The 26269-nt window shown below is 29.3% G+C and overlaps 2 protein-coding genes across 2 annotated transcripts; both read right to left on the bottom strand.

Moving 5' to 3' along the window:
* Window positions 1-4262: 4262 nt before the first annotated feature.
* LOC135950889 (uncharacterized) lies at window positions 4263-8650 on the bottom strand. Its single transcript, XM_065500414.1, has 3 exons — window positions 8224-8650; window positions 4586-5104; window positions 4263-4519 (listed from the first exon to the last, which is right to left on the bottom strand). Exons 1-3 carry the CDS (start codon window positions 8648-8650, stop codon window positions 4374-4376), a joined length of 1092 nt encoding a protein of 363 aa, XP_065356486.1. The 3' UTR covers window positions 4263-4373.
* Window positions 8651-16481: 7831 nt separating this feature from the next.
* LOC135952445 (uncharacterized) lies at window positions 16482-25243 on the bottom strand. The gene is made up of 4 exons (XM_065502388.1): window positions 25041-25243; window positions 17272-17655; window positions 16812-16958; window positions 16482-16749 (listed from the first exon to the last, which is right to left on the bottom strand). Exons 1-4 carry the CDS (start codon window positions 25138-25140, stop codon window positions 16595-16597), a joined length of 786 nt encoding a protein of 261 aa, XP_065358460.1. The 5' UTR covers window positions 25141-25243; the 3' UTR covers window positions 16482-16594.
* Between the last annotated feature and the right edge of the window lie 1026 nt (window positions 25244-26269).

Below are 26269 nucleotides of genomic sequence, written 5' to 3'. Positions count from 1 at the left end.
TTTTAATTTAAAGAGTGTATAATTTTGTCTTATTTAAATAAAATCCGAAATTAGTGTTTATTCTTAGCTATCATTTGGCATTCCAAACTTTTCATTAGCTCTATTGCAAGTTATTAAAAAATATACGATAAAGTTAAAAAAATTTCTCTTAAAATAATAAATTTAAATTATTATATTGATTTTAATTTAATAAGTTTATAATTTTTTCTTAAATAAAAAAAAACCAAAATTAGTATTTATTCTCAGCTTTCATTTCGCATTAAAATCTTGTCTTTAGTAATATTGGAAGATATTGAAAAATTTACGATAAAGTTAAAAAAAATTTCTTAAAATAAAAAAAAAATATTTAAAAAATTCTTTTAATTTAAAGAGTGTATAAATTTTTCTTAATTAAATAAAAACCGAAATTTGTATTTTCTTTTAGCTTTCATATGCTATTTAAAACATTTCATTATTGATATTATAAGTAAATGAAAAATTTACGATAAAGTTTAAAAATAAGAAAAAAAAAAGTTTGTAAATTTTTCTTAAATAAATCAAAATCGAATTGTTATTTTCTTAAAATCTTTTAATATTTTTGCTATGATTACCGCTTTTTTTTAAAAAACATTTTTTTGCGAAATTCTGTAACCTTGAATTTTGAAAAAATAAGTAACTTAACAATGTGGGTGTAAATATTTAAATTAAATAAAACTGTGTAATACAATGCAAATAAATAAATCAGCAGACAAATAAAAGTAAAATACAGCAATAAAACAAAATTTTATATAAATAAAACTGAATAAAAATTAAAGAGGAAAAAATAAAAAAACTAAGTAGTTGTTCAAATACAATTTAATAGAGTTAAACTTCCAGTTTATCGGAATTTCTGCAATATTAATATTAAATCAAAATATCTCTCCTATTAGCCCTTAATACTTTAATATGAAAAAATATTAAATATTTGTAAACATTACACATTTTGTAAGACAAAATTTTAAATTTACAAAATCTTATCTTCTTTATGGTGCCTCCATCAACTCGTAATATTTTCAAATAAAATTTAATGTTCAACAATAACGGTTAATTTATAGCTATTAAGGGAAACAAAAATAAAAAAAAAATTAAGGTTGGTTGGTAGTATATTGGTCAATGCATTTTAATATTTACAGCTTAAAAGATTTTATCTATTTTTGTTTTTTTTACTTACATGTTATAATAAATCTAATTACTTATTACCTTTGAGGCATATTAATGAGGTATTTTGCAGTTAAACAAAAAAAATCTATTACAATTACAAACAGTTTTTAGCTAGTCTATATGACTTACAGCTTTTAGAAGAAAACAATTAAGTTTGTTTATTTTTTTTAAATTTTATTTTAATTTAATTGTTAATATCACTAGAATCTTTGTAAAATTTCAATTAATATTTTCTAAACGTTTACCCCACCTGAGATAATTTAACATGTATTTATTTTATAAAAGATTTTGAATTGAATATTTTGAGCACGTTTAACCTTGAATTTCAGTTTTAGTGTCTGGAGTTGGTGATAAAAAATAAGCAATTCTATGAAATATATGTTTTTAACAAGATGATTTAAAACGTCATAATTGTAAAGTAAAAAATAAATAAAACGGAATCATAAATTGAAATAAACAAATGGGGAAAATAAATAAAATAAAATATTTATGAAATATTACAAAATTATCAGTATAACTATAAATTTTAATTAAAATTGTACTTCTTAATAATCCCGTAAAAAACAGAACATACAAGAAATCGGAAACAGAATGGCAAATGTTTACATTAAAATATTTATTTAAATCCTTCTTCTTATTTACTAATGCACCCTAACAGAGAGCAGTAATCTTCTCTGAGAAAATGTACATCCCAAAACAATGTAAACAATGTAAACAATAACAGTGAAAGTCTACCAATGTAACAGCCTTTCAATTGACTCCTTTATCTTTACTACTGTTTAATAACAGAGAGCAATTATGTTGTTCTCGGAGAAAATAAAACCCCCACTCCACAAAAATGTAAACAATAACAATGAAAGTTAACGGATGTAACAGGCTTTTGCAGTGATGCCAACTAAGTTCAATCAAATAGTAATCTAAAGTAAAAATTATTTAAAAAAGACATGCAAAATGACAGATATTGTCTGTGTTTGCTGAAAATTAAAGAAGATTTCAATGTTCTTTTGGAATTTTATGTTTTATGTAATCAAATCAATTTGGTACTAAAAATTTTAGATTCATTTGGAGTTTTAAGTAGAATAAATTTGAGAGTGAATATTGTAAACAAATTTTCTGATGTTTAATAGTTCCCTCAGAACACAAACTATAAAACCAAATTGGTTTTGTTAGTGTTAAAATTTAAAAATTTATTGGAAATAATCAAAATATCCAAAACCCGATATTCATTTAGTACCAGAATTTTTTGCCAAATAAAAAAAATCACTCGTTGATCATTTAGTACCAACATCAATCTAGGATCATTTAGTACCAAAATCAATCGCGGATCATTTAGTAAAAAAATCAATCGAGGATCATTCAGTACCAAAATCAATCAAGGATCATTTAGTACCAAAATCAATCGTGGATCATTTAGTACGAAAATGAGTCGTGCATCATTTAGTACCAAAATCAATCGTGGATCATTTAGTACCAAAATCAATCAATGATCAGTTAGTACAAAAATCAATCGAGGATCATTTAGTACCAAAAATCAATCGTGGATTATTTAGTACCATAATCAATAGAGGATCATTTAGCAAAAAAATCAATCGAGGATCATTTAGTACCAATATCAATTGAGGATCATTTGGTACCAAAATCAATCGTGGATCATTTAGTACCCAAATCATTTAATACCAAAATCAATCGTGGATCATTTAGTACTAAAATCAATCAAGGATCATTTAGTACCAAAATCAATAGAGGATCATTTAGTACCAAAATCAATCGTGGATCATTTAGTACCAACATCAATCGAGGAACATTAAGTACCATAATCAATAGAGGATCATTTAGTAAAAAAATCAATCGTGGATCATTTAGTACCAAAATCAATCAAGGATCATTTAGTACCAAAATCAATAGAGGATCATTTAGTACCAAAATCAATCGTGGATCATTTAGTACCAACATCAATCGAGGAACATTAAGTACCATAATCAATAGAGGATCATTTAGTAAAAAAAATCAATCGAGGATCATTTAGTACCAAAATCAATTGAGGATAATTTGGTACCAAAATCAATCGTGTATCATTTAGTACCCAAATCAATCGTGGATCATTTAATACCAAAATCAATCAAGGATCATTTAGTACAAAAATCAATCGTGGATCATTTAGTACCAAAATCAATCGTGGATCATTTAGTACCAAAATCAATCGTGGATCATTTAGTACCAAAATCAATCGAGGATAATTTAGTAACAAAATCAATCAAGGATCATTTAGTACAAAAATCAATCGTGGATTATTTAGTACCATAATCAATAGAGGATCATTTAGTAAAAAAATCAATCGAGGATCATTTAGTACCAAAATCAATCGAGGATAATTTAGTAACAAAATCAATCAAGGATCATTTAGTACAAAAATCAATCGTGGATCATTTAGTACCAAAATCAATCGTGGATCATTTAGTACCAAAATCAATCGTGGATCATTTAGTACCAACATCAGTCTAGGATCATTTAGTACCAACATCAATAGAGGATCATTTAGTAAAAAAATCAATCGAGGATCATTTAGTACCAAAATCAATTGAGGATCATTTGGTACCACAATCTATCGTGTATCATTTAGTACCAAAATCAATCGTGGATCATTTAGTACCAAAATCAATCAATTATCAGTTAGTACCAAAATCAATCGAGGATCATTTAGTACCAACATCAATCGAGGATCATTTAGTACCATAATCAATAGACGATAATTTATTAAAAAAAATCAATCGAGGATCATTTAGTACCAACATCAATCGAGGATCATTTAGTACCATAATCAATAGATGATAATTTATTAAAAAAATCAAACGAGGATCATTTAGTACCAAAATCAATTGAGGGTCATTTAGTACCAAAATCAATAAAGGATCTTTTAGTACCAAAATCAGTCGTGGATCATTTACCAAAATGTGTTGCCAAAATCATTCGTGGATTATTTAGTACCAGATATATTTTCTAAAAATCCTCTTTTAATATTCCAAGTTTTAAACAGATCTGCTCTATGTTCATAACAAAAAATTTGTGTTAAAATTGTGAAAAAATTCTTCATAAATAATTTTTATTTATTAAATTCAAATGAAATGCAAAAAACATTGTTTAAAATGCACAATGGATACAAAAATGAATGAACATAACTTATATTTATTTAAGTGTTACTTTAAAAAATCGAAAGGCACCATGGCCAAGGCCCCATTTAAAGCATCTGTTACAATGGGTAGCCAGTTGTTGCGGGTCTCTGGCAAAACAATATTAAACAGGTCACGCCAATATTGATTAGCCACATTAACCACAATGTCATCTAGAAAGAAACAAATAATTATTTTTTAAAATTAACCCAAATTTAAAATAAAATCTTAACACTTACTCAATCTCTGATCAGGAAAAATGCCCGTGGCATTAATTTTCGACTCCTTCAAAGTTGTGGTGGCATTACTTTTGGTTAAACGCAGAAAAGTATGGTCATTCTTTTGTATCACAGCACCTAAGGCCAACATGTCCACACCCAAACCAGACATCGTAACATTAAACTCTCCCCTTGGTCTTACCCTAACATTATTCACATGCATATCCCCCTTATAGGAACCAATGGCAAACATTTTGGGTATCAGCATTGAAAAGCGTGCCTTAAATTTGTTACCCTGCTTATTGAAGTCGACTTTTTTAAATTGCATACTAGTAAAACCATAAATATGGGCATATCTTATGGTTATAAAGCCGGTAAAGGGACCACTATTGTATTGGAAGGCGGTAGAGTTGAAATAAATGGGATCCAAGGAGGGTATGTGTAGAGCCTTACTGCCATCCTTTAGTTTGGGCAGCACACTGGAGAGAACTTGTTTAAGGCAGGTGCCAAAGTATTTTTGGCAATTTGTAACGTCATCCACTAAAAGGAGGAAAACAAAAATAAACAAAATAATTATTTGGTTTAATTGCCTCTATTTAAATTATTTAATAAATTAATTTGCACAGTTTATGATTTCTTAATGATTAAAAAGATAAGATTGTTAAATGGTTGGCAGTTTAAATGGAAAGCAATTATATTTTAGTAAATATTTTCTAAACACCCACTATAACTTCAAGAAAAAGGTCTATTACATTCATGATTGTAAATGTAACAAAAACAGAAATAGAACTCGGAAAAAGAGTTAATTTAAATCCTTCTTCTTCTTTACTACTACAATCATGGATCATTTAGTACAAAAATGTTGTCCACAAATCAATCTTCAATCATGAATCATTTAGTACCAAAATAGTTTTTCAAAAATCAATTGTGGATCATTTAGAACCAAAATGTTGGCCACAAATCAATCGCGGATCATTTAGAACCAAAATGTTGGCCACAAATCAATCGTGGATCATTTAGTACCAAAATGTTGGCCTCTAATCAATCGTGGATCATTTAGTACCAACATTTTTTTTCAAAAATCAATCGTGGATCATTTAGTACCAAAATGTTGGCCTCAAATCAATCGTGGATTATTTAGTACCAAAATGTAGGCCACAAATCAATCGTGGATCATTTAGTACCAAAATGTTGGCCACAAATCAATCGTGGATCATTTAGTACCAAAAAGTTGGCCTCTAATCAATCTTGGATCATTTAGTACCAAAATGTTGGCCTCAAATCAATCGTGGATAATTTAGTACCAACATGTTTTTTTAAAAAATTAATCGTGGATCATTTAGTAGCAAAATGTTGTCCACAAATAAATCGTGGATCATTTAGTACCAAAAAGTTGGCCTCTAATCGATCGTGGATCATTTAGTACCAAAAAGTTGGCGTCTAATCGATCGTGGATCATTTAGTACCAAAAAGTTGGCCTCTAATCGATCGTGGATCATTTAGTACCAACATGTTTTTTTTTAAAAAATTAATCGTGGATCATTTAGTATCAAATTGTTGGCCTCAAATCAATCGTGGATTATTTAGTACCAAAATGTTGGCCACAAATCAATCGTGGATCATTTAGTATCAAAATGTTGGCCAAAAATCAATCGTGGATTATTTAGTACCAAAATGTTGGCCACAAATCAATCGTGGATTATTTAGTACCAAAATGTTGGCCACAAATCAATCGTGGATTATTTAGTACCAAAATGTTGGCCACAAATTAATCGTGGATTATTTAGTACCAAAATGTTGGCAACAAATCAATCCTGGATTATTTAGTACCAAAATGTTGGCCACAAATCAATCCTGGATTATTTAGTACCAAAATGTTGGCCACAAATCAATCCTGGATTATTTAGTACCAAAATGTTGGCCACAAATCAATCCTGGATTATTTAGTACCAAAATGTTGGCCACAAATCAATCGTGGATTATTTAGTACCAAAATGTTGGCCACAAATCAATCGTGGATTATTTAGTACCAAAATGTTGGCAACAAATCAATCGTGGATCATTTAGTAACATAAATAAGTCTTGAATCATTTAGTACCAAAACTCAATCGTGGATCATTTAGTACCAAAAATCAATCGTAGATCATTTAGTATCAAAAATCAATTGTGGATCATTTAGTACCACAAATCAATCGTGGATCATTTAGTACCAAAAATCAATCGGGGGTTATTTAGTACCAAAAATCAATCGTGGATCATTTAGTACCAAAAATCAATCTTGGATAATTTAGTACCAAAAATCTTTCGTGGATCATTTAGTATCAAAAATCAATCGTGGATCATTTAGTACCAAAATTCAATCGTGAATCATTTAGTACCAAAACTCAACCGTGGATTTTAGTACCAAAAATTAATCGTGGATCATTTAGTACCAAAATCAATAGAGGATCATTTAGTACCAAAATCCATCGTGGACCTTTTAGTACCAAAATCCATCGTGGACCATTTAGTACCAAAAATCCATCGTGAATAATTTAGAACCAAAATCAATCGAGGATCATTTAGTATCAAAATCCATCGTGGACCATTTAGTACCAAAAATCAATTGTTAATAATTTAGTACCAAAAATTAATCGTGAATAATTTAGTACCAAAATCCATCGTGGACCATTTAGTTCCAAAATCCATCGTGAATAATTTAGTACCAAAAATCAATCGGGAATAATTTAGTACCAAAAATCAATCGTGAATAATTTAGTACCAAAAATCCATCGTGAATAATTTAGTACCAAAATCAATCGAGATAATTTAGTACCAAAAATCCATCGTGAATAATTTAGTACCAAAATCAATCATAGATTATTTAGTACCAAAATTAATTATAGATCATTTAGTACCAAAAATCAATCGTGGATCAATTAGTACCAAAAATCCTTCGTGTACCTTTAGTACTTTTTAACAGCTTTTTGTACCCAGATTTTCATTAAGTACTTTTTTAAAAACATTTCAGTGCTAAAATTAAAATTTTAAATTTTACACATTTTAACCAATTTTAAAAGATTTTTCAATTTATCCCAGCAATTTGTTGAAAGTTTTTGGACCAAAGTTTAGCATTTTTTTACAATAATAATTAAACCAATATTTAACCTTATTTTCAAAAATATATCAAGATCTTTCTCATTATATGTCTTGCTACACTCTCCATAATAACTGAAGGGTGTCAACAATTCGACCGTAGCCATTAAATTAAACATTAAAAGTATTTGAGTGACATTTATTATGACCCGCTTAACAATAACTGAAGATTTATATTTTTTTTTAATGTTTCCAACAAAAATCTTAGCCAGAACGCCTTAAAAATCTTGAATGATTACAAAATATCCAAAAAAAATTCAGTTGTTTTATTTTTCAAGGTCGTCACGTACTGAAAACACTCTACAAACAAATAAATAAGACAAAAAATATTACATAAAATTGAGTTACAGTTCAAGAAAATAATTAATTGCTTGGCAAGAAAAAAACAAACAAACAAACAAATTATTTGGGATCTTTTGTTTTAAAAGTTTCCATAATTAAAACACAAATATAATAAAATGGAATAACAAAATCTATTAACTAATTAGAAATAAATTGAAATTACAAAATTATAAATAACAAACCTTTAAAATATTTGGGCAAATTAGCTGGAGAAGTTTCTGTGGTGGAGGTGGTAGAGAAAGGAGTATTTGAAGATGTTGAGGAGTTTTGTTCGGGATATATTAGCTCCCAGCTAGGAGTGGTTTCATTATCCTGCAAATCATTTAATACTGAGGCTGTTGACTCCAAAGGTGTAATTGGAGTTGTTATTAGATTTTCTAAGTTAAAGGAATTTAAATCCTTTTTCAGGGACGCTGAGTTAGAGGCATCATTAGAGGTTGTTGCTAAAGTATCTAAAGTTAAAGATATCAAATCATTTGGAGTGTTTAAGCTGGCTTCAGTAGATGAAGTTTGTTCTTTGTTTGTTGTAGTATTTAATAATTCTTCACTTTTAATATCCTTTAAAACAAAACTTATTAAAATCACTAAAACACATTTAACAATTAACATTTTTCTATGATTATTTTTTTCGATTTTTATTTCGTTTATTTGCAACTTAAGCCTTCAACGTTCATTTCACAACTGTTTGGCCTTTAACAGATTTTTCTGTTCTAAACAATTTTCTTAAAATCAAAATTTATTGTGTGCATTTTCAACAATTAAATATTAAAAGAAAAAAAAAACTTGTTTTTTGTTTATAAATAATTTAAAATAATGCAATTTTTGTTAGCTTTTGAAAAATTATTAAACAATCATATCAGTGGCATTGCTAAGAAAAAATACTTTTAAATTTTTGTATGACATTACGTTTAATCAGTTTAAAAATCAATATGTATTAAAAACAATCAACAATTTCAAGCTACGTCTCTGCTTCTAATGCTGCCATGGTTAGAGTTCAATGTTTAAAGATATGCACCTGAATTTGGACTCTCTAAAGAATATTGGTCAATGTCAATAAAACCAGTTTTAATAAGTTTGCTAAGTTGAATTGAGACATTTTTCTGCATATAAATACATAAATATTTATAATTATTAGCAAAACAACTAAATTATTTATAAATTTACTCATTTAAATAAATTGTAGCATGATATATGATACAAATTAAAAGAGAAGGTCTCCGAATTATATAAAAATCGTAAACATTTAAAATATTAAACTTCTGGATAAATTTAGCTTTAATGATTCATTAAATATCTCATTTGAAATCAATATTCATTATGTTTTGCATTTGCAGGTAATGCTTATCATAAATAGTTGGCATTACTGGTTAAATAAAAGCTGCTTCTTCTTTACTACATCCTAATTGCAGAGAGCAATAAAATTCTCTGAGCAATTGCTGTACAACACCACCCACCACCCCCACAAAAGATGTAAACAATAACAGTGAAAGGCAACCAATGCAACAAGCTTGCAATTGACTCCTTCTTTACATCTAAATAAATACAGAGAGCAATTATGTGGTTCTTTGAGAAAATAAAGCCTCTCCCAAAAAATGTAAACAATAACTGTAAATGACTAAGAATAAGAAACAGAATTTAGCAATGAAACAATGGAAAATAAAATGGAAAATAAGTAAAGGTTGGTCCAACCAAAACGCACGATGTTAATTTAAATATAACAAAATTTTTTAGAGAATTATCTTGATATTTGTTTATTATGATGGAAGGATCTATGACAATTACGTGTGAAACAAAATATCGGTCAAATGCTTGCCACGGCTTCGGTGGCATAACTCTATCAGCTGGTCCTTATTTTGAATAACTGTAAGGCATAATTGTGGTTCAATGTCGTTAATGTGACGAATTATGTCATCCTTTTGCTTTTGAATTGTTCTTGGCTTTTGGACGTGCACTTTTTCTTTTAAATATCCCCAAAGAAAGAAGTCCAACGGTATTAAATCACAAGATCGTGGTGGCTAATGAACACCATTGAATTTCTAGCTCAAAAGAGTCATTGTTTCGTTGACTGTGTGGCAATTGGCAACATCCTGTTGTAACCACTTATCGTCCAGGTCCATATCCTCAATTTCTAGCCACAAGAAGTCTGTTATCATCTCGCAATAGCGAACACCATTCACAGTAACTGCTTGGCCGACCTCATTTTCGAAGAAGTACGGCCCGATTAGGCCGCACCAAACAGTCACTCTTTGTAAATGCATCGTGACGCGTATCTGAAATGTCCAATTTTTCAGGACTCTGATAAATCAGGCTGAATTTGACCAATGGCATGGATTGGGGGCTGCTGTGGTTTGTGGGTTATTCACGACTTAAGAAAAGCTCGCAAGAAATAGTCTAACGGCGTCAAATCACACGATATCGGTGGCCACTTCACATCACCTCAAATCGCTCGTGCATAATGTCCAAAGTCGCAAGTGCTGCGACATTGAAGTACCCATTAAATCAGAAATGAGTCTCACCGTAAAAACAGTGAACGCCGCACAGTGGTATAGAAAACAAGTAAGAGTGCTATATTCGGCTGTGCCGAATCTTATATACCCTTCACCAAATTATACTTAAAAATATTTTTTTTTAAATATTTTTATTTAAGCAAAATCAAAATTTTTTTTAATGTTTTAAAATTTAAAAAAAAAAAAATTTTTTTCCAAATTGTTTTTTAATTTTTTTTAAAAAAAGTTTTTTCAAAATTTTTTTTTTAAATTTCTTTAATTAACTTTTTGGGAAAATGAATTTATGACAAAAAAAAAAATTTTGATGAAAAAAAAATTCGGGTTAAAAAATATTTTTTCCCGATTTTGACCCATTGTATGTCCAACTTACTATGGTCTTATATACGTCGTTGCAAAGGCCTTTGAAATATCTATCATTAGATATCCATATTATCTATATTAATGACTTAGTAATCCTGCCAAGCACTACAATTATCTCTTATAGCTTAGGAAATATTAAAAATAATATTTTCAACATTTTTACAAACCCTACTCCAGTTTTTTGATAACAGTGGTACCAACTAATTCCCGATATTTCTACATTTTTAATTTATTGAACTAACAACAAGTGTTTGTGTCAACTAAAAAAAGAATTGTTTAAAAATTATCAGCATTTAAATTTAAAAAATGTGATTTTTCGCTAGTTTTTTTTTTTTTGGGAAAAAAGTACTTTTTTTCTTTTTAAGTTATCTAAAAAATGTCTAAGAAGATGTATTAGCAATTTATACATTATGAAAAGCTAACTTTGCACTACATTTTTTGAAAATTGTTGATAACGAGGGGGCCAGTTACATCCATAAAACCCCTATTATTTATGTAAAATTCAACTTTAGGGCAAAAATTCTCAAAATTGTATAATCGATATCAAAATATAGTAACCCATTTTAGATGGCGAAACACATACATATGTTATTAATTATTATGTAATTAATCCCATTTTTTGGATTTTTCAAAACTTTTCAGGGAATTGCATTTTTTATTGAGTTTTTTTTATATTTCAACAAAGTATTCCATGAATTTTTTAATTGTCAAAAGTTATGTATATATTTGAAAAGTAGACAAAATCCCCTAACCACTGACATATAACATGTCTGTCTACCTTTTGTTTTTTACGTCGCAAATTAATTAGGAAAATTTTAACATCTCGTAGAGAATTCACCTAACACTGTTATTTTCATTCATAAAAATGTTATGAATGTCTACAGTCACTTTTTTACGATTATTCCTTATTGTCAGAACAATTTTTCTATGTCTGACATAAAATGTAATTTTCACACAAAAAGACCGCCATTTTATAAAAATTAACAATGAAAACTATGAAGAAGAACATCACATGTTTTCCCCACACAGAAGAACAAGAACAGATTTGTGTTTGTAATTCTGCAAACATTTTGTTATTGTGCTAGCAAAACGATGGCTTGTTAAGACTTGGGGTTATGCAAGAAGGGCAATAAATTCCAATAACAATGGCTGACCAATGTAGAGTGTTTTTCATGTTTACGAAAATTTCCCTTTGTTCTCTCTCACTCAAACAAGGGAGGGAGAGCCATAAATTCCACCCAAATGTAAACAATAACAATGGCTGACCAATGTAACGGTTTTCTGCATGCTTATAAACATTTTCCTTTGTTCTCTCTCACATCAAGAAGGGAGAACAATTATTCCAGCCAAATGTAAACAATAACAAGTGCTGAGGTTTTTATACAGTGTTGCCAACAGTTAGTACAAGAGTATATTGTTTCCATAGAAAATGGTGTGTGTTATTTTAAAAGTATATTTTCTATAGAAAATAAAGTGTTTTAACAGTAGTATTGTGCAATAGAAAATAGTTTGTCTTTACAGCAGTATTTTCTATAGAAAATATTGTGTCTTCACGGCAATATTTTCTATAGAAAATATTGTGTCATCACGGCAATATTTTCTATAGAAAATATTGTGTCATCACGGCAATATTTTCTATAGAAAATATTGTGTCATCACGGCAATATTTTCTATAGAAAATATTGTGTCATCACGGCAATATTTTCTATAGAAAATATTGTGTCATCACTGCAATATTTTCTATAGAAAATCTTGTGTCTTCACGGCAATATTTTCTATAGAAAATCTTGTGTCTTCACGGCAATATTTTCTATAGAAAATCTTGTGTCTTCACGGCAATATTTTCTATAGAAAATCTTGTGTCTTCACGGCAATATTTTCTATAGAAAATCTTGTGTCTTCACGGCAATATTTTCTATAGAAAATCTTGTGTCTTCACGGCAATATTTTCTATAGAAAATCTTGTGTCTTCACGGCAATATTTTCTATAGAAAATCTTGTGTCTTCACGGCAATATTTTCTATAGAAAATCTTGTGTCTTCACGGCAATATTTTCTATAGAAAATCTTGTGTCTTCACGGCAATATTTTCTATAGAAAATCTTGTGTCTTCACGGCAATATTTTCTATAGAAAATCTTGTGTCTTCACGGCAATATTTTCTATAGAAAATCTTGTGTCTTCACGGCAATATTTTCTATAGAAAATCTTGTGTCTTCACGGCAATATTTTCTATAGAAAATCTTGTGTCTTCACGGCAATATTTTCTATAGAAAATCTTGTGTCTTCACGGCAATATTTTCTATAGAAAATCTTGTGTCTTCACGGCAATATTTTCTATAGAAAATCTTGTGTCTTCACGGCAATATTTTCTATAGAAAATCTTGTGTCTTCACGGCAATATTTTCTATAGAAAATCTTGTGTCTTCACGGCAATATTTTCTATAGAAAATCTTGTGTCTTCACGGCAATATTTTCTATAGAAAATCTTGTGTCTTCACGGCAATATTTTCTATAGAAAATCTTGTGTCTTCACGGCAATATTTTCTATAGAAAATCTTGTGTCTTCACGGCAATATTTTCTATAGAAAATCTTGTGTCTTCACGGCAATATTTTCTATAGAAAATCTTGTGTCTTCACGGCAATATTTTCTATAGAAAATCTTGTGTCTTCACGGCAATATTTTCTATAGAAAATCTTGTGTCTTCACGGCAATATTTTCTATAGAAAATCTTGTGTCTTCACGGCAATATTTTCTATAGAAAATCTTGTGTCTTCACGGCAATATTTTCTATAGAAAATCTTGTGTCTTCACGGCAATATTTTCTATAGAAAATCTTGTGTCTTCACGGCAATATTTTCTATTGAAAATATTGTTTCTTCACGGCAATATTTTCTATAGAAAATATTGTTTCTTCACGGCAATATTTTCTATAGAAAATATTGTTTCTTCACGGCAATATTTTCTATAGAAAATATTGTTTCTTCACGGCAATATTTTCTATAGAAAATATTGTTTCTTCACGGCAATATTTTCTATAGAAAATATTGTTTCTTCACGGCAATATTTTCTATAGAAAATAATGTCTCTTCACGGCAATATTTTCTATAGAAAATATTGTCTCTTCACGGCAATATTTTCTATAGAAAATATTGTGTCTTCACGGCACATATTTTCTATAGAAAATATTGTGTCTTCACGGCACATATTTTCTATAGAAAATATTGTGTCTTCACGGCACATATTTTCTATAGAAAATATTGTGTCTTCACGGCACATATTTTCTATAGAAAATATTGTGTCTTCACGGCACATATTTTCTATAGAAAATATTGTGTCTTCACGGCACATATTTTCTATAGAAAATATTGTGTCTTCACGGCACATATTTTCTATAGAAAATATTGTGTCTTCACGGCACATATTTTCTATAGAAAATATTGTGTCTTCACGGCACATATTTTCTATAGAAAATATTGTGTCTTCACGGCACATATTTTCTATAGAAAATATTGTGTCTTCACGGCACATATTTTCTATAGAAAATATTGTGTCTTCACGGCACATATTTTCTATAGAAAATATTGTGTCATCACGGCACATATTTTCTATAGAAAATATTGTGTCATCACGGCAATATTTTCTATAGAAAATATTGTGTCATCACGGCAATATTTTCTATAGAAAATCTTGTGTCTTCACGGCAATATTTTCTATAGAAAATCTTGTGTCTTCACGGCAATATTTTCTATAGAAAATCTTGTGTCTTCACGGCAATATTTTCTATAGAAAATCTTGTGTCTTCACGGCAATATTTTCTATAGAAAATCTTGTGTCTTCACGGCAATATTTTCTATAGAAAATCTTGTGTCTTCACGGCAATATTTTCTATAGAAAATCTTGTGTCTTCACGGCAATATTTTCTATAGAAAATCTTGTGTCTTCACGGCAATATTTTCTATAGAAAATCTTGTGTCTTCACGGCAATATTTTCTATAGAAAATCTTGTGTCTTCACGGCAATATTTTCTATAGAAAATCTTGTGTCTTCACGGCAATATTTTCTATAGAAAATCTTGTGTCTTCACGGCAATATTTTCTATAGAAAATCTTGTGTCTTCACGGCAATATTTTCTATAGAAAATCTTGTGTCTTCACGGCAATATTTTCTATAGAAAATCTTGTGTCTTCACGGCAATATTTTCTATAGAAAATCTTGTGTCTTCACGGCAATATTTTCTATAGAAAATCTTGTGTCTTCACGGCAATATTTTCTATAGAAAATCTTGTGTCTTCACGGCAATATTTTCTATAGAAAATCTTGTGTCTTCACGGCAATATTTTCTATTGAAAATATTGTTTCTTCACGGCAATATTTTCTATAGAAAATATTGTTTCTTCACGGCAATATTTTCTATAGAAAATATTGTGTCTTCACGGCACATATTTTCTATAGAAAATATTGTGTCTTCACGGCACATATTTTCTATAGAAAATATTGTGTCTTCACGGCACATATTTTCTATAGAAAATATTGTTTCTTCACGGCAATATTTTCTATAGAAAATAATGTGTCTTCACGGCAATATTTTCTATAGAAAATAATGTCTCTTCACGGCACATATTTTCTATAGAAAATATTGTGTCTTCACGGCACATATTTTCTATAGAAAATATTGTGTCTTCACGGCACATATTTTCTATAGAAAATATTGTGTCTTCACGGCACATATTTTCTATAGAAAATATTGTGTCTTCACGGCACATATTTTCTATAGAAAATATTGTGTCTTCACGGCACATATTTTCTATAGAAAATATTGTGTCTTCACGGCACATATTTTCTATAGAAAATATTGTGTCTTCACGGCACATATTTTCTATAGAAAATATTGTGTCTTCACGGCACATATTTTCTATAGAAAATATTGTGTCTTCACGGCACATATTTTCTATAGAAAATATTGTGTCTTCACGGCACATATTTTCTATAGAAAATATTGTGTCTTCACGGCACATATTTTCTATAGAAAATATTGTGTCTTCACGGCACATATTTTCTATAGAAAATATTGTGTCTTCACGGCACATATTTTCTATAGAAAATATTGTGTCTTCACGGCACATATTTTCTATAGAAAATATTGTGTCTTCACGGCACATATTTTCTATAGAAAATATTGTGTCTTCACGGCACATATTTTCTATAGAAAATATTGTGTCTTCACGGCACATATTTTCTATAGAAAATATTGTGTCTTCACGGCACATATTTTCTATAGAAAATATTGTGTCTTCACGGCACATATTTTCTATAGAAAATATTGTGTCTTCACGGCACATATTTTCTATAGAAAATATTGTGTCTTCACGGCACATATTTTCTATAGAAAATATTGTGTCTTCACGGCACATATTTTCTATAGAAAATTTTGTCACTTTTTAACAGTATTTTTTAATGAAAATTTCTTATATAGAATTATATTTAACAACAACAATGGTCTTGCGCCTGACTATTATTTAAATTTATCATCTTATTTTAACAATTTTTAACCAAAACATTGCCTGGAAACTTTATTTTTCCAAAAAACTTCAACTGTTTACCTAGAACTATCATAAAACTTAATTTTAACTTTTATTTACAACACAATTTTGCCTCTATTTTCGTATATATAGCAAAATTTACATTAATCCTCCTTTAAAACAGCATCCACTATAAGATGAGAGAAATACTCATTAGCCAGTTTAACGAATTCCGGCTCCCAGGCCGCCCGAGTTTCGGGTATCAAAGACTTGTAAATGGTGCGCCAATTTTGATTAAGAAACTCAATAATGGCATCATCTAAAGAATAGTAAAGAATAGTTAACCATTAAATTATTAATAAAAATATGACAAGAACTTACTTAGTAAAGGTTCGGGTAATAAGCCCTCAGCATAAAACTTCATATTGCCCAGGGTGGGATCAAAATTAAACGTTTTAACACGCATATAACGATGGCCATCACGATCATACAATTCGGAGGTGGTGTGAAAGTCAACGTCGATGTTGGCTAGAGAAATTAAAAAACGAAAATGTATTTTAAAGGAATTAATAAAGAATTTCAATTCAAACTATCAATTTTTTTTTTTTCAAAAAAAACAAAATTTTGAAAATTTTTATGAAAATTATTCTAATAATATTTGAAAATAAAATGAGTTTTTCAATGGTTTTAGTAAACAAATTCAAATATTTGTTTTATTTTTAAAAAATTTTCTTTATTTTTAAAAAATTTTAAACGATCGAGTTTTTTTTAAAAATAATTTTTAAAATTTGTTTAAGAAAATCAAGTTTTTCCTTGGTTAATTTTACAAAGAAAAACTTACTCATTGTCACATTAAACGGTCCCTTTGACGATATATTGGCTGCATTCACTTTTATTTTGGCCCTATACATGCCCTCCACAAACATTTCTGGTATATGAGATTTAACCTTTAAGGTCACCTGATCTCCCTCACGTTTATAGTCCAAACTCTTGGTGATCACTTTGCTTAAGCCATGTAGCTTTAGATTGCGTACCGACACTTTGCCCTGCACAATGGGATGTGAGAAAATGTAGCTGGTTTTGTTAATGACAAAGGGATCCATGGGCGGTACATTGATTTCGGGTATGCCATCTTTGGAACGTGGTATCATTTCGGCAAAAACCTTGAGCAGACAATCATTAATATTGGCATCCTTATCATTGCAGGTAGGAATGTCCACGAAGGCTAAGGAACAAAGAAAAATATTTTATAAATTCGCTATATTTTTAAAGTTTTTTTGTTTTCAATATATTTTTATTTGTTTGTTTATTTTGTTATAATTTGTTTACATTTAATTTTTATTTATTTGTTAGTTATTTGATTTATCTATGATCTCAAACGTGACGAATCATGTTTGTGTTTTTAACAATTTGAATTTGTTTAAACTATTATAAACTTGTTTAAGCTTTCAAGTGCATCGACCCTTCTTTTTTTTTGTTTAATTGACAATTCTGTATTTATGTATTAGTTAAACAATGTAAATAAGGAAATTATATTCAAATATCTTGTTTAAGTTTAAAGTTAATTTGGTTGTTTGTTCATTAGTCTTAATTTTTGGTTCAACGGATTATTTATACTTAATACTAAAATGTATTATTATTAAGTTTAAGTACTTTAAACTTAAACACTTAAGAAGGTTGAATAATTTACGATTGGAAAATAATGATAAATAAATAAATAAAACCTATAAATATTAGAATCAAACTAAAACTAATGAAGAATTATTTCTTAATTCCATTTTCGAAATCAATTTAAAAGTTATCTCTTAAACATTCCTTTAATTCCCTTGTAGTTTTAATGTCATGTAAAGTTATTAAAACTTATTCCCAGATAAAATTATTGAAATCCCCTTTTTGGAAATTTTTGAAAATATTATGGGAATTGTGGGATTTCTTCCTTTTTTAAATTGTTTAAGCTTTTTATAGTTTTAATGTAATTTAAAATTTTGGAAATTTTTGAAAATATTTTGGGAATTGTGGGATTTCTTTCTATTATATATTTTTTTATCTTTTTATGGTTTCAATGTCATTTAAAGTTATTAAAACTGATTCCCAATCAAAATTATTGAAATCCCCATTTTGGAAATTTTTGAAAATATTTTGGGAATTGTGGGATTTTTTTCTATTGTATGATTTTTAATTCAGTTGGAGTTTTAATGTTATTTAAAGTTATTAAAACAGTTTCCCAGTCAAAATTATTGACATCCCCATTTTGGAAATTTTTTAAAAAATTTTGGGAATTGTGGGATTTCTTTCTATTGTATGTTTTTGAATTTTGAAATAATTTTAATGTCAATTAAAGTTATTAAAACTGATTCCCGGAAAAAAGTTTTGAAATCCCCATTTTGGGAATTTTTTAAAATATTTTCGGAATTGTGGGAATTAATTTAATTATGTAAATTTTGAAATTTCTTTAAGTTTTAATGTTTTAAAGCAATGTTGGCACTTTCCCACAAGAAATTAAAAATTCTGGGTTTTGGAAATTTTTGAAAATATTTTGGGAATTGTGGGATTTCATTCTATTGTATGCTTTTTAATTCTGAAATAGTTTTAATGTCAATTAAAGTTATTAAAACTGATTCCCGGAAAAAAGTTTTGAAATCCCCATTTTGGAAATTTTTAAAAATATTTTGGGAATTATGGGAATTCATTAAATTATGTATGTATGTATATTTTGAAATTTCTTTAAGTTTTAATGGTTTTAAAGCAATTTTGGCACTTTTCCACAAGAAATTAAAAAATCTGGGTTTGTGGAAATTTTTCAAAATATTTTGGGAATTGTTGGATTTCTTTCTTTAATAATTTTTTTAAGCTTTTTATAGTTTTAGTGCTATTTAAAGTTATTAAAAGTGATTCCCAGACAAAATGATTGACATCCCCATTTTGGAAATTTTTGAGAAAATTTTGGGAATTGTGGGATTTCTTTCTATTATAATTTTTTTTAGTTTTTAATAGTTTAATATTTTGAAAATATTTTGGGAATTGTGGGATTTCTTTCTTTTATAAATTTTGTATGCTTTTTATAGTTTTAATGATATTTAAAGTTATTAAAATTGATTGCCAGACAAAATTATTGAAATCCCCTCTTTGGAAATTTTTTAAAATATTTTGGGAATTGTGGGATTTCTTTCTATTATATATTTTTTTTAGCTTTTTATGGTTTCAATGTCATTTAAAGTTATTATTATTATGAATTCATTATGAATTAATGCATAGGCTTAATTCCTTTGTACTTCAAATGTTATAGCAGTTAAGCGAGTAGTCAATGTATCCCATATAAACAGTAATTGTCACTAATGTCTAATCACTTGGCTAACTCCAATCGATATATTTCGGGTCATTTGACACGCATGTGCTTTTTGAAGTGCAGAGAGAAGTTAATTGGTTACTTTATACATCCCAGGTAATCAAGGGTGAAGTCAATAGTTACATGAGTGTCTCTAAGTAATCTAAATTGTATTGATATAGTTCTCATACAGTTTATTTTCTTTTTGTTTAAGTATACTGACATACCGTGTAACCTAGCGTGAAGTAAATCGTCACTTTAGTGTCTCTAAGTAACCTAGAGTGTAGTCACTTTACACGTTTATTTTGTGCTGCACTTTAGAAAGTAGTTATTTTACATATCAAAAGTAATCTATTTGTGAGTTGTCGGGGAAAGGTTTGATTACAAGTAATCAGTTATTGGACTGTCTATGGGATGTCTTTTTAACGGACTATTCCGTTTGAACCGGTACATTTTAAAATAACTAAATACATACATATGTAGCTGATAAAGTAACCAGTTAGGTAATTGAATCTGTGTAACCGGTATGTGAATCCAATGCGTTGACTACTTTGGACCAGCTATCAGACAGTCTCATTGTAATCCAAAAGAGACATCCACGTGTGAAAAAAAAGTAGCAACGTAGCTAGCAACTGATTGTCACCCTAAATGATAGGTTAAATCACTAGTCTCCTAGAACAGCTAAGCTATTGAATTCACTCATTTGAGAATTGTGTGTAATTTTTTGTGTCATGGAAATATAACCATATACGGACACCACTACGTGATAAAAGACCAACAAAAAAAAAAGACCCGTGTCTCCCTGTTTTGCCCAAAGTCATGCACTTTTTTTGTATGGGCCCCCAAAGATTTGGGGCCTCGGTGTAATTTTTGCAAAAAAGTGATATTTTCTCAGGCTCATATTTTGCAAACAGTTCGGAATTTTGATTTACTCTCTGAGGCAAAGTTGTAGCCCTTGTCATAAATAACAAAAATTGTGAACATATAAAATCAAAAAAACTTCATCTTCAAGATCGAAATCGCAAAAAACTTTAAAAAGGCTCTTATCGAATCCCATATACGACTTAAATATGCTGGATTTTTTCAAAGTTTTAGCTTTTATTTTGAAACATTTGCACAATATAAATTTACTCAAAGTATTGGCCATTGTTGGCTATCACATTTTTCCATCTTTCTGGCAACATATGGCTTCCGAGGCAAAAGAATTGCTCATCTTATGAGACCAAGAACGAATCAAGGCAATATCGGATACTCTGTTCCAAAGTGAGAGCGTTCTGCATCGATCAAAACAAATAGTGGGGCAAGATCTTGACTATAAGGCGGGAAAGGCAAAACTTGCCAACCACTTCTTTCTAAATAGTTATTAACAGGTATTGCAACGATGTGGCCGAATATTCTGGGCGTTTTTCGGCCAATGCTCGCTTCAAACATTCGGTACAGGTTCCCTGTGATGGTCTGGTTAGATTTCAGCAGCTTATAATATATAGGACTCTTTTGCTATCACCAAATACAGAGAGCTACCTTAACGCCGGGGATATTTGGCTTTGGTGTCGAGCCTTCACATACGATCTCTTAAGCTTCGGGTTATTTTAATGGAATAATTTTTCAACGCAATGGCGTTGGTGCCTAAATGATTTTCTTTTATAGCGTTCCAGCATTATTTCGGACATGCAAAATCGTCTTTCAAGGTCTCTCGGCTTCAATTCGTATGGTACCCAATTTCCCTGCTTTTAGATAAATCCTGCTACTCGCGAACGTTTCCAAATTGCTGCTCGAGTAGCTTCCAATGATTTTGCAAGCTCTTGTTGAGTTTTACAACAATCTTCATGGAGTAATCCCTCCAATTCTTGGTCTTCAAAATTGTTTGGTCACTGAACCAAACCAACTACTTCTGAACCATCTCTCGCACATTAAAACCGATGTAACACATTCTCCATAAGCTTTAGAGAGCAATCAATGTGCTTCAGCGGTACTTTTTAAATAAGTAAAGAAAAACTTCCCGCATATGACGCTTTGTTGGCACACAATTCGTGTTTACATTATAATGTTCAATGACTAAGTGGGAATAAATGACATATATGTACCCTTCAAAATGACATATAAGGTATTAAAAAAAACCGTTTTCAAAAGATACGTCATCTATTGTAAATCCCACATTTTTAAGTCATACACCCATAATAAGGACTTAATATTCAAAGATTTTTTTTCATGGAGCAGCACTCATGGGATTACCCCTACTCGTACAATGCATTGTGTTGAAACTAGGAAAATAGGTTATGGGAGGGGGGATGTTTGTGGACATTTGATATGAATTTTCCTCTATTGAAAGTGACAGGAAAGACATCAGCATTGTAATGTATTGAGCGATCCACTATCCAATGGACCACAAATTGATGAACAATTGTCGAAGAAACTACGGGTTTCGAGAACAAGTTCCCTAATTTCTGCAGATTACATTACATTGTAGTATCGATAGAACAGTGAAACACTACCCACATTGCGACGATGTTCCCGTGTGTCAATAGAGCTGTCACCGATGATCACCTTCGTCCTCTGCTGTACACGATCGAGTAACTCCAAAATAGACTTCGAAGCACTGGCCCACACATGAGTGTTGTATTCCATTTTGGGTTGGATATAAGTGGTGTAAATAGTATGGAGATCACTATTTTAGAAAACCAATGCACTTGAATGCTTCTTTCGACACTTGAAGCCTAGAACATCAAGAGCTTCTGATTCCTTAATATTTACACCACCCATAAATACAGATGAAGCAACAGGATCTGTTGTGCCTTTGTTTGTTAACATACAACATTGAGTTTTGCATGCATTAAAATCGACTCTATTCACACAATCTTATTTAGAGATGGTAAGAAGATCTTGGTTAAGCGTATCATTCATGTTTTGCCTCATTACCCCAATATCCGACAGGCTTTCATTGAATGAATGGCAAATGATGCTGTCATCTGCAAAAGAGTAGATAGGGTTGGAAGTTTGACGTAGAAAGAAGGTCGTTTAGAAAGATAAGAAATATAGTAGAAGAAAGAACGGAGCCTAGCGCTACCCCTGAATTGATCTTGAGTTTAATGAGATTCCGTCTATAACAACTCGTATAGTGCAATCTCTGAGAAAGCTCGATATAAATCAAGATGTTATTTCTTAATTGTATAAGTTTTTATTACATACTTATTTAGTAGTACTTGTTAATCTATTTGAATATAACAAAATAAATTACGCCTATTTCAAATTGCCTATAATTATAGCTGATTTATTTATCCTACAACTTATTGTAATTTTCAGGGTCATTTTCCTTAATTAACATATTTTTCTGTAACTAAGTATTCCTACATTTTCTTAACGTTTCAATTTACATTTATTAGCAATATGTATTTTATCATTTTAATTTTATACAGTTTATTTGCCTACTACTATATTTTATATAATCATTTTGAATTATTTGTATAAAATTATACATTATAAATGTATGTATTAAATTTAATATATTGTACAATATGCAAAATACAACTATAACTAGTTTTGTTTAAATAAATTACAAAGTACTATTAAAATTAATTCAACAAATTTAAATAATGGCTGTGCAATAATAATAAATAATAGAATAAATTTTCGCCAGCCATATTTACCTTAAAAGCACTCAAGTTTTCTTGGTTTTACTAAAAATAAGGCAACTCTAGTGCGCAGTAAACATGTTTGTTCCTTTATTATCTCTCCCTTGCTCTCGCTCTCTCTCTCACACGCAAGAAGAAGGGCAAATAATTTTCACACCCAAAAGTAAACAATAATAAAGGCCGGCTAATGAAACGGGGTTATGCAGTGATGCCAACTATTTATTACACAGGTCAACAAATAAAGAAAAATAAATAGTTTTATTTTGTTGTCTTTAACACAATTTTCTATAGAAAATGTTGTCTTTAACACAATTTTCTATAGAAAAGTGTTGTCTTTAACACAATTTTCTATAGAAAAGTGTTGTCTTTAACACAATTTTCTATAGAAAAGTTTTGTCTTCAACACAATTTTCTATAGAAAAGTTTTGTCTTCAACACAATTTTCTATAGAAAAGTTTTGTCTTCAACACAATTTTCTATAGAAAAATTTTGTCTTCAACACAATTTTCTATAGAAAAATTTTGTCTTCAACACAATTTTCTATAGAAAAGTTTTGTGTTCAACACAATTTTCTATAGAAAAGTTTTGTGTTCAACACAATTTTCTATAGAAAAGTTTTGTCTTCAACACAATTTTCTATAGAAAAGTTTTGTCTTCAACACAATTTTCTATAGAAAAGTTTTGTCTTCAACACAATTTTCTATAGAAAAGTTTTGTCTTCAACACAATTTTCTATAGAAAATCTTGTCTCCAACACAATTTTCTATAGAAAATCTTGTCTCCAACACAATTTTCTATAGATAATCTTGTCTCCAACACAATTTTCTATAGAAAATCTTGTCTCCAACACAATTTTCTATAGAAAATCTTGTCTACAACACAATTTTCTATAGAAAATCTTGTCTCCAACACAATTTTCTATAGAAAATTTTGTCTCCAACACAATTTTCTATAGAAAATCTTGTCTCCAACACAATTTTCTATAGAAAATCTTGTCTCCAACACAATTTTCTATAGAAAATTTTGTCTCCAACACAAATTTCTATAGAAAATCTTGTCTGCAACACAATTTTCTATAGAAAATTTTGTCTCCAACACAAATTTCTATAGAAAATTTTGTCTCCAACAGAAATTTCTATAGAAAATTTTGTCTCCAACACAAATTTCTATAGAAAATTTTGTCTCCAACACAAATTTCTATAGAAAATTTTGTCTCCAACACAAATTTCTATAGAAAATCTTGTCTGCAACACAATTTTCTATAGAAAATTTTGTCTCCAACACAAATTTCTATAGAAAATTTTGTCTCCAACACAAATTTCTATAGAAAATTTTGTCTCCAACACAAATTTCTATAGAAAATTTTGTCTCCAACACAAATTTCTATAGAAAATTTTGTCTCCAACACAAATTTCTATAGAAAATTTTGTCTCCAACTGAATTTTCTATAGAAAATATTATCATTGACTTCAAAGCACTTAGAATTCTCACATAATTATTGAATTTTATTATTTTTGTTTCAAAACAAGGATTTAATATATTTTTTTATGTTTAACTCTAAATATTATAACACAAGGTCATGCCGCCAGGCCTAGTTTTTACCTGACATCTTGACTTAAATTCATGTTTTTTTTATTACAACAAACTCACACTCACTTGATACATTATTTGGAGCTGATAATTCCGCTGAATCACCAGCATAAATCAGCAACATATTGAAGCTTAACATAATTATTATATTTTGAATTTGCCACATTTTGTATGAATTTTTTTTATGCAATTAAATGTTTGCAATTTTAGTTGTTTCTTAATTATGAAATAATAAAATTGTTCGTATCTAAAACTTGAAACCGTATTGCTCAAACTCAGTTTTGTATTTAAACTGCATTTAATCTATTTAGTTAGTTTTTATTGAAAATTCAAGAAAACTGCATATAAACATTAAGAATGTTGAGAATGATTAAATATGTCAATCTTCGTTGACTTATCAACACTCTATAGATTTTCAAAGTGAGGTTTAAAAATATGTTTGAATGACAAGGAAATGCTTGTCATCAGTCATTAAATGTCAGTTGTGAAAATGGAGAGGCCTTTTGATGTAAAAAATTATTTATTACTGAGAAATTTGTATAAGAAACTACGAATATTATACATAATACTTTCTATATAATAAAGTATTAAACAAATGTTTCCTTTAGCAGAATTTTTATGTTTTAAAATATTTTATGTGTCTCCAGCATTTGCTAAAGTTTATGTGACTGACTCAGTCAGATTGAGTAATATTGCTTCTCACAGTGATTCAAGTAAAACTAGTAACTTGAATTGTGTTCATAAAGTTTCATTAACAAGTATTCGCTACTAAACAACTTGCTGCTACAAATTAAGCAACAATTTTGTGGGATTTTTTATTCAGTATGTCCTAGTATTGTTAATAAAAACCCCTTGAGGATTATCAAACAACTAGAACTGAACTAGAACTGAACTAGAACTGAACTAGAACTGAACTAGAACTGAACTAGAACTGAACTAGAACTGAACTAGAACTGAACTAGAACTGAACTAGAACTGAACTAGAACTGAACTAGAACTGAACTAGAACTGAACTAGAACTGAACTAGAACTGAACTAGAACTGAACTAGAACTGAACTAGAACTGAACTAGAACTGAACTAGAACTGAACTAGAACTGAACTAGAACTGAACTAGAACTGAACTAGAACTGAACTAGAACTGAACTAGAACTGAACTAGAACTGAACTAGAACTGAACTAGAACTGAACTAGAACTGAACTAGAACTGAACTAGAACTGAACTAGAACTAGAACTGAACTAGAACTGAACTAGAACTGAACTAGAACTGAACTAGAACTGAACTAGAACTGAAC

Source organism: Calliphora vicina, chromosome 2, assembly GCF_958450345.1.
Source record: "Calliphora vicina chromosome 2, idCalVici1.1, whole genome shotgun sequence".
Classification (NCBI taxonomy): domain Eukaryota; kingdom Metazoa; phylum Arthropoda; class Insecta; order Diptera; family Calliphoridae; genus Calliphora; species Calliphora vicina.
Note: the sequence above shows the minus strand (reverse complement) of the source record. Positions and strands in the feature narration are given on the sequence as shown.

Bases quoted from the DNA above. Each gene is read 5' to 3' on its own strand.
- LOC135950889 (XM_065500414.1), bottom strand. From the start codon at position 8,650: ATGTTAATTGTTAAATGTGTTTTAGTGATTTTAATAAGTTTTGTTTTA. The intron at 5,105-8,223 runs GTTTGTTATTTA...TCCTCCTTTTAG, and splicing joins TTTGCCCAAATATTTTAAAG to TGGATGACGTTACAAATTGC. The intron at 4,520-4,585 runs GTAAGTGTTAAG...GTTTCTTTCTAG, and splicing joins TTTTCCTGATCAGAGATTGA to ATGACATTGTGGTTAATGTG.
- LOC135952445 (XM_065502388.1), bottom strand. From the start codon at position 25,140: ATGTGGCAAATTCAAAATATAATAATTATGTTAAGCTTCAATATGTTG. The intron at 16,959-17,271 runs GTAAGTTTTTCT...TAATTTCTCTAG, and splicing joins ACCGTTTAATGTGACAATGA to CCAACATCGACGTTGACTTT. The intron at 16,750-16,811 runs GTAAGTTCTTGT...ACTATTCTTTAG, and splicing joins ATTACCCGAACCTTTACTAA to ATGATGCCATTATTGAGTTT.